The 12538-nt window shown below is 43.0% G+C and overlaps 1 protein-coding gene across 2 annotated transcripts in view; it reads left to right on the forward strand.

The window, feature by feature from the left end:
- Positions 1–397: 397 nt before the first annotated feature.
- SOAT1 (sterol O-acyltransferase 1) overlaps positions 398–12538 on the forward strand; it is a 49500-nt gene continuing 37359 nt past the window's right edge. For both annotated transcript variants that reach the window (XM_087726840.1, XM_087726841.1), the window contains exons 1-2: positions 398–522; positions 11166–11306. In XM_087726840.1, coding sequence (XP_087582966.1) covers positions 11186–11306 — 121 coding nt within the window. In that variant the 5' untranslated portion in view covers positions 398–522; positions 11166–11185. The remainder of the gene's footprint in view (positions 523–11165; positions 11307–12538) is intronic.

Here is a 12538-nt window from a genome sequence, read left to right on the forward strand (position 1 = left end):
TCTATCTATCTATCTATCTATCTATCTATCTATCTATCTATCTATCTATCTATCTATCTATCTATCTATCTATCTATCTCCTAATACTAATTCATTCGTTTCCCTAAGGATACATCGGGAGAGGAGCTCGGGGTTCAGGGGGGGGGGCGATTGCCTCTGGGCCTGTGCGCTGAAAGAGCTTCCTTTTCCGCCAGACTAGCCGCCCCAAAAGAGCGGCCCCCGACAGCAGCGAAGACGCCCACCCGTTCCCTTGGCTGGGAGTAGTTTGGCCGCCTCCTCGAGCTTAAGCAGGACCCGGACCCGGATTCGGGAGCTGGCGCAGCCCCGGCCGCTTCTGCGGCTCCCAGCCAATGGGCAGCGGCGGCTCTCGTCCTTTTCTTGAGTGGGTTTCCCCGCCCTCTGAGTGACGAAGGCGGCGGAGAGAAAAACGGACGGCGCCCGGCTGTTTTCCTCCATCGTGGTGCAAGGCGCAAAGCGCAGCGGAGGGAGAGCGAGAGAGAGAGAGAGCTAGCGGTTCCCAAGGTAAGGAAGGCGGGAGGCGTGCGAGGTTGAGCGGCTCCTCTCCTTATCCCCTCCAAGGCATTTTGCGGAGCAGGGGCGAAGGGGGCAGGAAGCGAGGGGAGCTGGCGCCGCTTCCTCCCCTTGTGCTTAAAGGGCTGAGACCTCGAACATCCAACCCCGCGGAGCTTGCGCCTTTCCCCCCATCCCCACGATCCGTTTCGGCTCCTCGGATGGGGGAGAGTCCTCTGTTCATTTCAACGGGAACGGCGTAGGGCAGGACCGAGAGCGAGCCGCGAGTTCTCCGGTTGCGTCGCTTCTCCGGCGTTGCTCTTTCCCCATTTCCGATTTGTTGCACGTGGTTGGAGGAGAGTTGGGCAATTGGGACTCCCTCCATCAAGGACCCGGAATCGAAGGAGGAGTGGGTGGGTGGGGGGGCTTCATTGGGGTCGTGGATGAAAAGAGAACGAGAGGGAAAGGAAAGCGCCCTGGCTGGGGGGCTTCTTCCTGGATTTCAGAATTGCACCGTGGACATCCAGCCGCCTTCCTGAGTCCCCTTCGGGGGAAAAGGGCGGCATATAAATGCAATAAATTCAATTCAATTCCTAGGAAGTAGGGTGGGGAGCCCTCTCTGGCTCTGCTGGACAGCCAGACTGAACATCATTTTTAAACAGCCCACCTCTCTGCCAGCTGGGGGTGATGGGATCAGCATCCCCAGCTGGCAGAGATGATGATGTGATGTGGGACCATCATATCTTCATGGCATTAAATGGAAGGAAGCTGAAATTATGCCTACCAACAAGACCTAGTATAGGCGTAGTGCATGGTAGTGTATGTATGTACTTTAGTGAAGGCGTAAATGCATGAGTGTGTATGTATGTACTTTAGTGAAGGTGTAAATGCATGAGTGTGTATGTATGTACTTTAGTGAAGGTGTAAATGCATGGGTGTGTATGTATGTACTTTAGTGAAGGTGTAAATGCATGGGTGTGTATGTATGTACTTTAGTGAAGGCGTAAATGCATGAGTGTGTATGTATGTACTTTAGTGAAGGTGTAAATGCATGAGTGTGTATGTATGTACTTTAGTGAAGGTGTAAATGCATGGGTGTGTATGTATGTACTTTAGTGAAGGTGTAAATGCATGAGTGAGGAATCACTTGGCAATTTCATTTTTTTTCCTAGCCAGATTAGGAAGATGAAGAAAGAATGGAGAGGAGGGTGGAAGGGAGAGAAAGAGAAGGAGAGATAGTAGGAAGGGAAGAGAAGAGTGGAGGAGAGGCAAGGGAAGAAGAAAGAGGTAAGGAGAGGAGGGTGGAAGGGAGAGAAAGAGAAGGAGAGATAGTAGGAAGGGAAGAGAAGAGTGGAGGAGAGGCAAGGGAAGAAGAAAGAGGTAAGGAGAGGTGGGTGGAAGGGAGAGAAAGAGAAGGAGAGAGGTAGGAAGGGGAAGAGAGAGAGTAGGAGTAGGGGAGAGGTAAGGGAAGAAGGAAGGGGAAGGAGAGGAGGAAGGAAGTAGGGAAGGGAGGGAAGAAGGAAAGGAGAGGAGGGTGGAAGGGAGAGAAAGAGAAGGAGAGATAGTAGGAAGGGAAGAGGAAGAGTAGAGGAGAGGCAAGGGAAGAAAGAGGTAAGGAGAGGAGGGTGGAAGGGAGAGAAAGAGAAGGGTAGGAAGGGGAAGAGAGAGGGTAGGAGTAGGGGAGAGGTAAGGGAAGAAGGAAGGGGAAGGAGAGGAGGAAGGAAGGAAGTAGAGAAGGAAGGGAGGGAGAAAAGAAAGGGAAAATAAGGTGGTGTTACAACAGGTGCTAGGGATGGTAAACAAAGCAACCCAAACTGTATATTATAACCTTTTAAATGGAATAATAAAGGTATAAGAATGGCAAAGAAAAAGAATAAACAATATTTTGTTATAAATAAATTTAGAATAGTACATAAAAATGGATAACGAATAAGGGGACCATGAATGTAAGATAGAAATGTATAGGAGGGAAAACACTAACTGTAAAGAAACCGATACGGAACTGCTGTATGATATATGATGGAACTTCTAGTTCCTACATTATTTAAGTCATGTGTTTGTTTTTGTTGATGTGTTTAAAATAAAAAAAATTTAAAAAAGGAAGATGAAGAAAATTGGTGAACCACTTCTGTAATTAAAAGCTAACTGAATGACTTGGGCTAGTCATTCTTGGCTTATCCTACCTCATGGGATTGTTGGGGAGAAAATAGGAACATTATTTACACTTCCTTGTGCTTCTTGTGATATTTAAAAGGCTCATTTTTTTTTTTAGGGCATAAATGTTGAAATAGAATCTGTTTCTGCAAATTTCCAAACTGTTTTCTCTGTTTTGTAGGTGGGGGAGAGAAATGAATAGGGGTATCAAATGTTGGTATAAAACATAGTTTGTGACAAAGTGAAACTCTGGCTCAGTCTCCCACTATATATTCTTCATTTCACAGCTACTTAAGTTTTCTTTTTCATCCAACAATGGGAGTGTTGAAGTGGATTTGAGTGAAGAAAGTTTATACCGTATTAAATCTGCTTTTTAAAAATACCATTTTATACTTTATAGGGGGGTTACTCGCCTGAAAAGCAATAGAGAATTGGTTTGATTTGATTTGATTTCATTTCATTTATATGCCGCCCTTTTCCCCAAAGGGGACTCAGGGCGGCTCACAATTCAAAACAGGGAGGGGGGTACAGACAGAAAATAAAAAGACGAAACATAACAATACATAATTTAAAAACACACAACAGTCATACCATTCGAGACGGGGGGGGGGGGGGGGAGGCAACAGCTCTTTAGCCCCAGGCCTGTCGGAACAGCCAGGTTTTAAGGGCTTTGCAGAAGGCCTGGAGGGTGGTGAGGGTTCGAATCTCCACGGGGAGCTCGTTCCAGAGGGTCGGAGCAGCCACAGAGAAGGCTCTCCTCCGGATAGTCGCCAGTCGGCATTGGCTGGCGGATGGAATTCGAAGGAGGCCTAATCTGTGGGATCTGATTGGTCTATTGGAGGTAATTGGCAGAGAAAAAGGGTAACTAAAAGGTATGTTTTACTGGTTTACTGTTGCACCTCAAAAGAAATTCAGTTAGCATGGACTGAAAAGAGTGGGACAAAGAGAAGTGTGGTTGGGGAATATAAGAAATCCTAGTTGAGACAGACAGTCTGTAAATGAGATTACTGGAGGAATTTGGGTGAACTGAAAAAAATTGGACCTAGTCAAAATGCTTTCTCTTGGAACATCTAGAGAGAACATTTTCTTGATGTTCCAATTTAGTTATGAATTCTTACTACTGTCCCTCCTTTTTTTTTACTGCTATTAAAGAAATGGCGCTGCTCAACACTACTGATTTTTAACACTTCAGTTTTAGGAGTTTGAAAACCGACTAATGACCTCCGGTAGTCTAAACTTAAATTCAACATTCTCATTTCCTTTTGCAATCTGATCATATGATCCTGCGCCTTCTAGTGCACTTTGCCACACTTTCTTCTCTGTTGTTTGTCAAACTTAAAGACTTCCTGAATCTTGTTCCTTTGTGGTGAAATCGATATCTTTCTTCTCCTCTTTTTAGTTGCACATTATTTTATCTTTCATCATCGTCTTCATCCAGTGGTCTCAGCCTAACGCCTTTCAAATGTAGTGGAGAGTACAGCTCTGGCTTCCCTTAATCAGGCTTAAAGGGTTGCAGAAATTTGAGGTTACTAAATCTGGAGGGGGGTGCTCTATAGTTAAAGATTGGTTGGGTCACAGCAGATTAGCATCTGTATGCAAACGGAAGATGCTTCAGCTTGTATAAATACTTTTAAAAAAATAGAATAACAAGAATAGATTTGAAAATAAATTTCGGTATATTTTCATGTTTAAAAATTATTTGCTTTGAATAAAAGTTGAAATTCATCATTGCATATTTAAAGTGTGACATATGAGTTAAGAAACATTTGAACTATATTTAGGATAGTATAGATCAATGTTTCCCAACCTTGGCAACTTGAAGATGTCCGGACTTCAACTCCCAGAATTCCCCAGCCAGCAGTCGCTGGCTGGGGAATTCTGGGAGTTGCAATCCAGACATCTTCAAGTAGCTAAGGTTGAGAAACACTGGTATAGATGATATACTTAGATTAATTCACTGATTAAAACAGATTATTTTAAACTGAATGCATCTTGTACAAGTATGAAAGCTAAGACTGGACATAAGACTGAATGAACTTAATGTATCTCAACTAATATCAACTCTTATTTTCAGTGATAAAAATAGTGATAATAGCAATAGCAGTTAGACTTTTAGGGTTACGTTTAGGGTTAGCGTTATGTTTAGGGTTAGGGTTACGTTTAGGGTTAGCGTTATGTTTAGGGTTAGCGTTACGTTTAGGGTTAGGGTTACGTTTAGGGTTAGCGTTATGTTTAGGGTTAGCGTTACGTTTAGGGTTAGCGTTATGTTTAGGGTTAGCGTTACGTTTAGGGTTAGCGTTATGTTTAGGGTCAGGGTTAGCGTTACGTTTAGGGTTAGTGTTACGTTTAGGGTTAGCGTTACGTTTAGGGTTAGCGTTACGTTTAGGGTTAGTGTTACGTTTAGGGTTAGGGTTAGCGTTACGTTTAGGGTTAGCGTTACGTTTAGGGTTAGTGTTACGTTTAGGGTTAGCGTTATGTTTAGGGTTAGCATTACGTTTAGGGTTAGCGTTATGTTTAGGGTTAGGGTTAGCGTTACGTTTAGGGTTAGTGTTACGTTTAGGGTTAGCGTTACGTTTAGGGTTAGCGTTACGTTTAGGGTTAGTGTTACGTTTAGGGTTAGTGTTACGTTTAGGGTTAGCGTTACGTTTAGGGTTAGGGTTACGTTTAGGGTTAGGGTTACGTTTAGGGTTAGGGTTACGTTTAGGGTTAGGGTTACGTTTAGGGTTAGGGTTACGTTTAGGGTTAGGGTTACGTTTAGGGTTAGCGTTATGTTTAGGGTTAGCGTTACGTTTAGGGTTAGGGTTATGTTTAGGGTTAGCGTTACATTTAGGGTTAGGGTTACTTTTAGGGTTAGCGTTATGTTTAGGGTTAGTGTTACGTTTAGGGTTAGTGTTACGTTTAGGGTTAGTGTTACGTTTAGGGTTAGCGTTACGTTTAGGGTTAGGGTTACGTTTAGGGTTAGGGTTATGTTTAGGGTTAGCGTTACATTTAGGGTTAGGGTTACTTTTAGGGTTAGCGTTATGTTTAGGGTTAGTGTTACGTTTAGGGTTAGTGTTACGTTTAGGGTTAGCGTTACGTTTAGGGTTAGGGTTACGTTTAGGGTTAGGGTTACGTTTAGGGTTAGGGTTACGTTTAGGGTTAGGGTTACGTTTAGGGTTAGGGTTACGTTTAGGGTTAGGGTTACGTTTAGGGTTAGCGTTATGTTTAGGGTTAGCGTTACGTTTAGGGTTAGGGTTATGTTTAGGGTTAGCGTTACATTTAGGGTTAGGGTTACTTTTAGGGTTAGCGTTATGTTTAGGGTTAGTGTTACGTTTAGGGTTAGTGTTACGTTTAGGGTTAGTGTTACGTTTAGGGTTAGCGTTACGTTTAGGGTTAGGGTTACGTTTAGGGTTAGGGTTACGTTTAGGGTTAGGGTTACGTTTAGGGTTAGGGTTACGTTTAGGGTTAGGGTTACGTTTAGGGTTAGGGTTACGTTTAGGGTTAGCGTTATGTTTAGGGTTAGCGTTACGTTTAGGGTTAGGGTTATGTTTAGGGTTAGCGTTACATTTAGGGTTAGGGTTACTTTTAGGGTTAGCGTTATGTTTAGGGTTAGTGTTACGTTTAGGGTTAGCGTTATGTTTAGGGTTAGGGTTAGTGTTACGTTTAGGGTTAGCGTTACGTTTAGGGTTAGCATTACGTTTAGGGTTAGGGTTAGCATTACGTTTAGGGTTAGGGTTAGCATTACGTTTAGAGTTAGGGTTAGCGTTATGTTTAGGGTTAGGGTTAGCGTTAGCGTTATGTTTAGGGTTAGGGTTTGGTTTAGGTTTATAGCGTGCTTCTGTCGCCGCGCTGTTGTCGGTGTGATTCAGCGCTAATTCATCGTAGCACTTTAGAACATGTGGTTTTGTCACCGCGGTTTAGTCGGGCGCGGTTTTGTCGGTCGCCCTTTTGTCGGTGAACCGCCTGCAGTACTGCATTCTAAACACTGCACCATTGTGGCTCACAGATAGAATAAATATTGGGAAAGACATGTTGGGATTCTGGTTTGTTCACATTTGAGCTAAGTTCTGAGACGTGGAAAACCAGCTCAGAGGTTATTGTTAAAATGGTACAGTGAGTTATTGAAAGTAGAATGCTTCCCTGTTCTGAGTTTTTAATCCAAGGAAGCCTCTTTTGTACGGTGACTGCAGGAACAGCCAAGAGATGAATCCTTGTTCTCTGTCTAGCACAGTGTTTCTCAACCTTGGCAACTTGAAGATGTCCGGACTTCAACTCCTAGAATTCCCCAGCCAGCATTCGCTGGCTGGGGAATTCTAGGAGTTGAAGTCCGGACATCTTCAAGTTGCCAAGGTTGAGAAACACTGGTCTAGCAGATGGCAAAACTCTAACTTATAGAAAGAAATGTTAACTTGGTGGATTAATAACAATTGTGTGTTTGATTAAGGATGAAAACAGGGGGCTTCAGCAGGTCTTTTGCTATTCTTAAAAAACTGTAGGTGTCATAATTGAGACAAAAGTTTTTAAAATGTGGTGGAAAAATACTTTCAAAACAATGGTGGTCCTTTGCTTACAACCATTCAAAGTTGCAACAGGACTGAAAAAGGTTACTTATGACTGGTCCTCCTACAACCAGAGTAGCAACCCCCCCCCCCCCCAGTCACATTATCAAAATTTGGGTGCTTGGCAACCAGCATATATTTGCAATGGTTACCACACCTCAGGATCATGGGGTTTGGGATCTTCCCAGCCAATGTTCGACAAGGGAAATCAATGAGTGAGCCCAGATTCTTTTAATAACTGCATGATTCACTTAACAATTGCAGTGATTTGATGAATAACTGCATTATCATTGGTGTGGGATGGGGTGGAAGTGGAGATTTTGCATTATCGGTGTTCTGGAATGGGGTGGAAGTAGAGATTTTGCATTATCAGTGTTCTGGAATGGGGTGGAAGTGGAGATTTTGCATTATCAGTGTTCTGGAATGGGGTGGAAGTGGAGATTTTGCATTATCAGTGTTCTGGAATGGGGTGGAAGTGGAGATTTTGCATTATCGGTGTTCTGGGATGGGGTGGAAGTGGAGATTTTGCATTATCGGTGTTCTGGAATGGGGTGGAAGTGGAGATTTTGCATTATCGGTGTTCTGGGATGGGGTGGAAGTGGAGATTTTGCATTATCGGTGTTCTGGAATGGGGTGGAAGTGGAGATTTTGCATTATCGGTGTTCTGGGATGGGGTGGAAGTGGAGATTTTGCATTATCAGTGTTCTGGAATGGGGTGGAAGTGGAGATTTTGCATTATCAGTGTTCTGGAATGGGGTGGAAGTGGAGATTTTGCATTATCAGTGTTCTGGAATGGGGTGGAAGTGGAGATTTTGCATTATCAGTGTTCTGGAATGGGGTGGAAGTGGAGATTTTGCATTATCGGTGTTCTGGAATGGGGTGGAAGTGGAGATTTTGCATTATCAGTGTTCTGGAATGGGGTGGAAGTGGAGATTTTGCATTATCGGTGTTCTGGGATGGGGTGGAAGTGGAGATTTTGCATTATCGGTGTTCTGGAATGGGGTGGAAGTGGAGATTTTGCATTATCGGTGTTCTGGGATGGGGTGGAAGTGGAGATTTTGCATTATCAGTGTTCTGGAATGGGGTGGAAAGTAGCATTTTGCATTATGATCGCTCATAAGTAAGTAAGAACCAGTAAAAGAGGAATGGGAAATCCTATCTGTAGATCAGCATTTTTCAGTCTTGGCAAGTTTAAGATGGGCGAACTTCATGCTGTCTTGGGAATTCTGGAATTGAAATTCATGCACCTTAAAAATGCCAAATTTGAGAAGCATGGGTCTACATTACCACTTAGAATTCTCCATTCCTGTTTTATTTAGAGTTTGGTACAATTACATAAATCAGTTGTGGTTTCCCTAACAAATAGTGATTAAAGCGATATGAACCATTACTGGAGTTTTGTGAGAAACTGAAATTAAAAGTTGATCTGGACTTTGATGATTGGGTATGGGATTATAGAATCTTAGAGTTAGAGTTTGATATTTTTTTTACTTATATCTGTACCAAAGAAAGCTGGAAGTCATTCTTTTTTGGTGTTCCTTCTATTCCTCTTTCTTTCTTACACTTCCACTCTTTTTCTTTCCTGAGCCTTTTCTTTTTTCAATCTTTTTATTTGTTTATCCCTTAGCTTTGTATTTTTTTCGATATGTGAAGGACCAAATACTTAGCCATTATGATTCTACATTCGTTATTCATAGAAATTATATCAAGATTTAAAATGAAATCCACTGGATATAAGGCAGGCTCTGAGTCTCTCTAAAACCAAAAAAGTATTTATTGATAGAAGGGCTATTCTGCACCCCTCCCTCAAACGTTCTTTAAAATACAGAGTTTCCCAGCATTCCTTTAGGAACCTCCAACATACAAACTGTGGTTAAAGCTAAAACTAAATGTTCCCCTCGTACATATGTGCTAGTAGTTCCCGATTCTAGGGTGCTCATCTCCGTTTCAAAGCCGAAGAGCCAGCGCTATCCGAAGAGGTCTCCATGGTCATGTGACCGGCATGACTCAATGCCGAAGGCGCATGGAACGCTGTTACGTTCCCACCAAAAGTGGTTCTTATTTTTCTATTTGCATTTTTACATGCTTTCGATCAACTAGGTTGGCAGAAGCTGGGACAAGTAACGGGAGCTCACTCCGTTACGCGGCGCTAGGGATTTGAACTGCCGATCTTCTGATTGACAAGCTCAGCGTCTTGGCCACTGAGCCACCGCATCCCTTACAAACTGTGGTTACTCATCCTAAAATGAATCCTCTTTACCTGGAGCTCCAGAATTTGCTGTTTGCTAGGGAGGTGTGTAACTAAAAGTCAGTCTACATTTAGTGTACACCTGACTTTGGGGAGATTTCAAACAAAAGTATAATTTTGTGCAGCTCACACCCCTTGATCATTGGGTCTGGATGTCACAAAGCAAAGCCCACATTTTGTAATTAATTTTGTAATTAACCCCCATGCCCCATTTTGGCTGGCAGAATACTGTAGGAGCTAAGTACTGTCACACCCCATGGCCATGCCCATGGCCACACCCACCCATCCACCCAGTCATTAGGGAGGAGAACCAGTTGTTAAAAAATTTGCAGCCCACCACTGCATAACAGGTATCCATACTATCTGTTGTGAATTAAAAGTGGCTTCCCTCAAAACTGGATCTGGCGACTTCTTCCTGCAGTGATAGATGAGAGAAAAGCAGGTATTTGTATGTAGTTAATATTTTATATGTCTGTAAAACAAGGTCAGAGACGGATAAAACCTACAATTCCTTAAGCATAAGAACAGAATGTGATAAACCCTATTGTATTTTTACTTACCGTATTTTTCAGAGTATAAGACGCACCTTTTTTCCCTCAAAAAAGAGGCTGAAAATCTGGGTGAGTCTTATACATCGAATACAGCATTTTTTTGCCTCCCGAGGCCCTGCCCCTTCACCAAAAGGTGTGTGTATGCCCCAAGATTTGAGTTTCTTTCTCACATCCATTTGTTGTAAGAAATCACTTGCTGTTCTTTTCTTACTCTGATCCTAGCCTGGCACCTGGCCTGTCTTAAGTAATCTTAGAGTTACCAGACTCCTAATTTTGCGCTTCACTAGTTCCAGTGGTGGGTTTCAAAAATTGTTGGAACCTACTCTGTGGGTGTGGCCTCCTTTGTGTGAGTGGCTTGCCACCCATGTGACCGGATGGGAGTGGCTTGCTGCCCAGGTGATTGGATGGGAATGGCTTGCTGCCCATGTGATCGGATGGGCGTTGCCGCCCATGTGACCGGATATGAAATTATGAATTAGTACTTAGGTCAGTCCAAGTAGCTATTCAGAAGTTAGGGGTTAGAAGCAATCGTAAAGCAAGATATGGAATTAAAACCAGAAATATTTTGTTGGCTATTTGAAAGGGAGTATAATATATATTTAATTTTACACATGTTAGCAGCTGCTGGAATTGTGTTTGCACAACAGTGGAAAAACAAAGATATGTAAATGAATAAATACTACAACGTGCAGGAATAAATAAATTGACAATTAAAATCAAGAAGGCTTTGAATACTTTTTCACGTGGGATTGGTTTTAGCAATTGCCAACTAACGGAAACAGAAATTAGAAATCCAAAAGTATGAAAGAAAACACCAATTATGTAAGGAAAGGTCCCTAAAATGCATAAGGAAATATTACTAGATCATTATTAATGCGTAGATAACTGCGGGACATTACACACCCACCAGTGGTGGGTTTCAAAAAAATTTGGGACCTCTTCTGTAGGTGTGGCCTGCTTTCCTGGTCCACTGGTGGAACCTCTTCTAACCGGTTCGGTAGATTTGACGAACCGGTTCTACCGAATAGGTGCGAACGGGTAGGAACCCACCTCTGACTAGTTCCATCCCTCAGTGCCTTGGAATATAATTAATAAAACTAACTGCTTAGTCGCAGAAAGGTGATATATTTTACATTAACTAATTATCCCTTCCTCCCCTTCCAGTGTCTTAGTTTTTTGTAACCATGGTGGGAGAAGACAATATATCTCTAAGAAATCGCCGAGCTACATATGGCACTGCAGAAGAGAAAGATGACTTACCCAGCAGGCTGGAAGAGGACTGGTCATTCTCTAAATCAACCAATGGTAAGATTTCATGATTAACTGCATGACATACAGCTTGTTCTTACTTGTTTAATGGTGTATTTCTATGAGTTATTAAATCTTCTGGTATTTGTAAGAGGCGTTTCTTTTCTGTTTTTAAGTTGTATGTCAGCAGCTGTTGACTCAATTCTACCTCTGGTCAAACATAGGCTTATACCTGAGGTAGGCAGCTATGGTTTCCAGATATTTTGGATCTCACATCCTATTAGCCTTGACTAGTATGGCCGAGGTGGCGCAGTGGTTAGGGTGCAGTACTGCAGGCCACTTCAGCTGACTGTTATCTGCAGTTCGGCGGTTCTAATCTCACCGGCTCAAGGTTGACTCAGCCTTCCATCCTTCTGAGGTGGGTGAAATGAGGACCCGGATTGTTGGGGGCAATATGCTGACTCTGTAAACCGCTTAGAGTGGGCTGAAAGCCCTATGAAGCGGTATATAAGTCTAACTGCTATTGCTATTGCTAATGGCAAGTGGCAGCTGTACTCCAAAATTTAGTTTGTGCATTGAAGAAATTATAGTGTAAAACTGGTCTTGCTTTCTCACGGCATTTGAATTTATAAGCTCTTACCTGTTTTTAACTAGGATGATGACCATTATTTTGGTTTGCCAATCGTTATTTATTTACTTATAAGTGCAGCACAGTTATTGCCTTAAATGGGAGGCAGTCCAGTAAGCTTTGGGTGGGACCAGAAGGAGGGATGGGGGAGGGAGCAGGAAGCTGGCTTTTTCTTATCTTCTCCCAACTTCCTTTCCAGCCTTCTCCTACCAACACCCAAGGTTCTACAGTTTATATGGGGTGAAAACTGTCCTCTTCTTATTCATAAGAGCCACAGTGGGGAAGTGGTTAGGGTTGAGTCACCAGGGTCAAGGTTGACTCAGCCTTCCATCCTTCCGAGGTTGGTAAAATTAGGAGCCAGATTGTTGGGGGAAATATGCTGATCCCGTAAGCCCCTTAGAGGGGGCTGCAAAGCACTGTAAAGCGGTGTCAGAGGTGGGTTCCTACCAGTTCGCACCAGTTCGGTAGAACCGGTTTGTCAAATCTACCGAACCGGTTAGAAGAGGTTCCACCAGTGGACCTGGAAAGCAGGCCACACCTAGAGAAGAGGTTCCAAAAATTTTTGAAACCCACCACTGACACACACACACACAGACAGACTCACACAGAGAGAGAAAGAGAAGGAAAGGAAGAAAGAAAGAAATAAAAAAGGAAAAAAAAG

This window comes from Thamnophis sirtalis, unplaced genomic scaffold, assembly GCF_051295495.1.
Source record: "Thamnophis sirtalis isolate CommonGarterSnake01/CBP01778 unplaced genomic scaffold, rThaSir2_p1.2 scaffold_12, whole genome shotgun sequence".
Lineage (NCBI taxonomy): Eukaryota > Metazoa > Chordata > Lepidosauria > Squamata > Natricidae > Thamnophis > Thamnophis sirtalis.